The sequence below is a fragment of the Daucus carota genome, chromosome 2 (assembly GCF_001625215.2).
Source record: "Daucus carota subsp. sativus chromosome 2, DH1 v3.0, whole genome shotgun sequence".
NCBI lineage: Eukaryota > Viridiplantae > Streptophyta > Magnoliopsida > Apiales > Apiaceae > Daucus > Daucus carota.
Window position 1 is genome coordinate 37,958,336 of NC_030382.2, and position 4,748 is coordinate 37,963,083.

Sequence of the window (4,748 nt, forward strand, 5' to 3'; positions counted from 1 at the left end):
TGTTTGTAAGCGTTAACAACCCTCTGTTTGTCTAGTTGTAGATTACCCGCAACAGTTTGGGACTTCCCAGCTTTAAAATGTATAGAACTACGTGGCGGAGAATTACATATTCTCTGCGCCTGTTAATATACAGAATCAAAGTATATGTAAGTTACCTAGAATATAAGAATGTTGTACTAGAAGTGTATATATGTTATTGCCAAGTAAAATGATTATGAGATTGTTGGATATAATATATGTTTTCAGAAATTCTTCTAAAATCCAAGATTTAAAAGTATTTTACTGAAGTCCTAACCACCCTACATCAACTCTATGATTCTTAAACTTAATTTAGCTAGAGTGTATAAAAACACAAAATCACTTGCAATCTACTAAAATTCATAAATTGTTATTAATTTTTTAATATCTGAATTAAGCACCCCTCTTATTGTCTAATTTTGACTTCTTTTTTTTTTTGTCAGGTGTCTAATTTTGACTTTATTCCTTCTGAATGTGTTCAATTTGTATTTTCAGAATGCTATAAACATTTATCTTATGTCCCTGCATGTATATCAATGTCAAAATAAAAGGAAGGAATATAAATGAAGGAATAAATTGAGAAAATCAAATTACAAGATCAGACTCTGAGTTGTCTACTTTATTAAGGCAGTAATGATAAAATTTAGTAAAAAAACTGACCCAATACCCTAAAGAAATACGCTACAGGTTCTCCTACCAAGATATAAGTTCGATCCTGGCTCAACCGAAAACTATTATTAGAAGTACAAATTGAAATCAGTATAATTAGCCAGAAAGATTAAGACCTTCCAAGAACTCTTCATCACATTCCAAAGCCGTCATGAAATGCGGAGGCAAGAAAATATCAAGATCCATGCTTCCTCCTCCTTCAGTCCCCGGATACAATGAAACTTTTCCATCAAACTTATCAGCACATCCGCTCCGAATTGCCACAGCTTTTCCAAGTCCGAATTCATTTCCAAACATGTCAAACCGCGGTGAGCCTCCAATCATAATGCTACACCGATCAAAAAATTGCCCGGGTTGGTATACCGAAGGACTCTGCAGCCAATCTGCTATGAAGTTCTTTAATGCCTTATCATCTTGTTCAGCCACAGTTTTGTGCACTAGCAAAGCAGCCCACTCGAAATCATTTATCAGCAGGTTTCCTGCTGTAGTCGTAGCTCTCACCACCTGAATACAGTTTCCAAAGTAATTCTGTGACAATGGAGGATGTAATCTTGCTCTGTTATTCATAGCCAGTTTGCAACCTGTGATCTGATCATGTGGTAAGCCTCGAACACGAGTCATACATCTCCACATTAAAGCAGACAAGGCCTGTAAACTTGATATCGTAGTGCTTTTGTTTATGCATTTAGCGTTTGCCTTTGCTTTGAGCCTTGCCAAGGCTGCGGCTTGAAATTGAAAAATCCTTTGTTTAAGCTCTGGAGCATCGTGCCTGCTTAAGAATTGATCGGTATGAGTGAAAGGGAGGCTAATAACAGGATCATATCCGTCAGGGACCCAGCGTTCATGAATAGGTGGCCGCGTGATTTCTAAACCCTCATCATCAATATCTTTCATAAAAACTTCTGATAAAGTGTTGAAAAAATGCCAGTAAGAGGTGCCATCAATGACAGAGTGGTTAAGCGAGCATCCAATGAAAACGCCATCTTTTAGCTCGGTGACTTGAACAGTTAACAACGACACCTTGTGACCATCGTGATTAATTGCCCTGTTATGATCAAAAAAAGATTCAATGACTGAACGCACATAAGTTGGTGACAGAATATCAGAAATCATCAAGTCCACTTTCGCGTGGACAAATCTAGCACCAGGGCTATTAACACAATCTATAAACACCACATAAGACTGCGGTGATTCTTCCTTTTTTGTCACAAGGCGACCTGCAAGTGGATAAAAATGCACAAGAGTAACAGAGAGGGATTTTTTAAGCTTCTGCACAAGGACCTCAACTGAATTTTCTCGATCATTTGTTACCATCGGTTTCTTAAACAAAAGACCCTTTTGGATGTAATAAACTGAGAGCATGGCAAGATCAAAGGGCCCTAAATGAAATGGGTGTTTTGCCTTTTGGGGCAAATCAGATGGTCTGATCAAACATTCTGATACGAGCTCAACTGTTTCAGAGTACATTTTGTTCTAAGAATGAGAAAGTGGCTTATGCAGCTTAAGAGACTCCAGCTATTTATCTATCCATGTATATATTTTACTTAATGTTAATACTTCTTCTGCTCCATTCATTTTTATACATTTTCTTTTTCTGGACGTGAGATCTAATGGTATATATTCTCAAATTGTCTCATCACTTCACCAACTTTTCTTACATTCTTTAGCTGAATTATATTTTTTTTAATCTATGTGTCCTACCCATTTGTATATTATTCAATGGGCCGGAGGGAGTACATTACTAATAATGCTCTTTACAGTAGAAAAACTGCAAGATGTAGATGCATGTGTTAGAAATTCAAACTCTCCGATATATAATACAGCTACGGCGACTGTGTTCAGGGATATAAATGGAAGCAGCTCCGTGTGTGTGAGCAGCAGTATAATACAAGACTTATCAGTTTGCATACAAGCCTCAAGCCTGTAAATAGTAGAGTTCCTGTATAAGATGAACCCATATATAATTAGCAAAAGAAAATAAAAATGAACTGATAATTGCTTGGAACCAGTTTTAGAAAAAAGGAGAATCAGAATTAATCGATGAAATTATGGAACAAGCATTAATTGAAGATTAATTAGATTGATCAAAGTCTAATTGAATGATTAATTGAATAATCAAATATTTAATCAGTTCAGTAAGTTACGAAACAGGATTAATCGGTGAATTTTTTTTTTATTTTTTTTGTGTCAAGGGATTAATAGGTCTTAGAACAGAGCTTCGAACAAATAAACTTGCAAACTGGCACGTGAATATAAGGGGGGCTGCAAGAGTTATTCAACCTTGTCTTTATATTCCATAAAGGCGAGCTGGTCAATTGTTTGTTCATAATAAATACGATCTTCTACCTCCTATTTTCTTATAATTTTTTCACTAACACAAATTTTAGGATATATATCAAATATAGCTGTATAATTTATTTCAAAAAAATTCTTGTAATAAAAATATTTAAATATTATATTTTATTCAAAAAATAAATATTTAAATAATTTATAAAATTATATCTTATAAATATTTATAAGATATTTAAATAGTTTATTCCTCAAATAAACTACTCCTAAAAAGACACAGGGGGGTTGAGTGTAACACGTATGGGATCGGCCAATTCCATATGCAATTACAGATCTTTGATTTTTTTTTTGACAAAACAGATTTTTGATTTTTAATGTTCAAATATGTTGTGTACTTCCGTCAAAAGGGTCTTGTTTCTGGACAACCGTATGTGAGGGAGGGCTTATCTAACACACTGGGAGCCGTTGGATCTATATTTTAAGGGCTCAGATTCAATCTAAGTTTTTAATGAATCCGCTCTTTATATCCGCGGACCATAAAAGTTGTATTCCGCGAATAATATTCGCGGAAAGGCGAACTCTCGTTTCGCGGATGTTTATAGCGGATCCATTAAAAAATGAGATTGAATCTGAACTCTTAAAATAAAATATAGATATAAGGCACCGTATGCCATCCGAACACACAGTTGTCAGGGAAAAACACTACGTCAAAACTAAAAATATGTCGTACAGATTTGGAGTTGGTGGGTCTGCGCAAAATAATACTAGTAGAGGAAAGTTGGTGACATAATCTTAAAATACTGTATTTGGCAAAGATTTATTTTACAAAATAAGATTTATTTAAAAAATATTTTCTTTTAATTCTTTTGAATTTAAATTTTGAAAATTAAGTTATTTTATATTTACTATCCAACAATAATATAAGAGCTTATTTCCGGAAAAAAAATAAAATTTTATATATTTTTTTCAAAAATAAATTCTTATTTCTTTTTTTTTTAAACGAATAAATTCTTATTTCTGATTTAAAATTACTCAAACATCTCATTACTATTAAATCGAAGGCGATTGCGATTGCAAGGACAAGTATAACACATAATTATTTATAACATATACTCATTCCGTCTCACCAGGTTGTATACATCGAGGAAAGGAGAGCTCGCACATATTTTAACGCTATGTTAAATTGTAGTTGAATACATAATTTTTACTTTTCTATTTAAATAAAATTTAATGTTTAAATTTTATTAAAAAGAAAAAATCATAAATAAATTATGAAAATGTCATTATATTTATTTTAAAATACGTGTCAAATATGGAAAGAGAATTTGTATATATGTGAATGGGAAGGGAGAGTACCGGTGAATATAGAAATGAACACCGCTGTCCTCAAATTCAAGTGTCTTAGTTAGAACTAGTTGAGAAGTCGCGCGTTGCGGTGGCCTATAAAAATTATATTAATGATTCAATATTAATATTTGTAGAATAAAATAATTTTGTGGCTGTCTATAAAATATAAATTAATGTTTTAAAATTAATATTTGTAGGATAAAATAAATTTTATATTACAAAAATCTTGATGTAATACCAATACTAATATATAAAATTGCAAAATTGAAATATAATTCATGGTGTATACACGTATTAACAATTTAAAGTACGACGAATCTTAATTTTATTTGTGTTTTTTTTAAAAAGTAATCATGTTCATACATTGTCACCTTCCTCCAATTTTTTTAGATTGATTGTGCATAAAAACATCTAACTTAAATCTG

At 32.5% G+C, this 4,748-nt stretch overlaps 1 protein-coding gene across 1 annotated transcript; it reads right to left on the reverse strand.

The window, feature by feature from the left end:
* Positions 1-636: 636 nt before the first annotated feature.
* On the reverse strand, positions 637-2,245 carry LOC108208278 (uncharacterized acetyltransferase At3g50280). Its single transcript, XM_017378796.2, has one exon. The coding sequence runs from the start codon at positions 2,152-2,154 to the stop codon at positions 784-786; it is 1,371 nt and encodes a 456-aa protein (XP_017234285.1). The 5' UTR covers positions 2,155-2,245; the 3' UTR covers positions 637-783.
* Positions 2,246-4,748: the final 2,503 nt, after the last annotated feature.

What these genes read in the sequence shown, in the direction of transcription:
- LOC108208278 (XM_017378796.2), bottom strand. Translation starts at nt 2,154, where the DNA reads ATGTACTCTGAAACAGTTGAGCTCGTATCAGAATGTTTGATCAGACCA.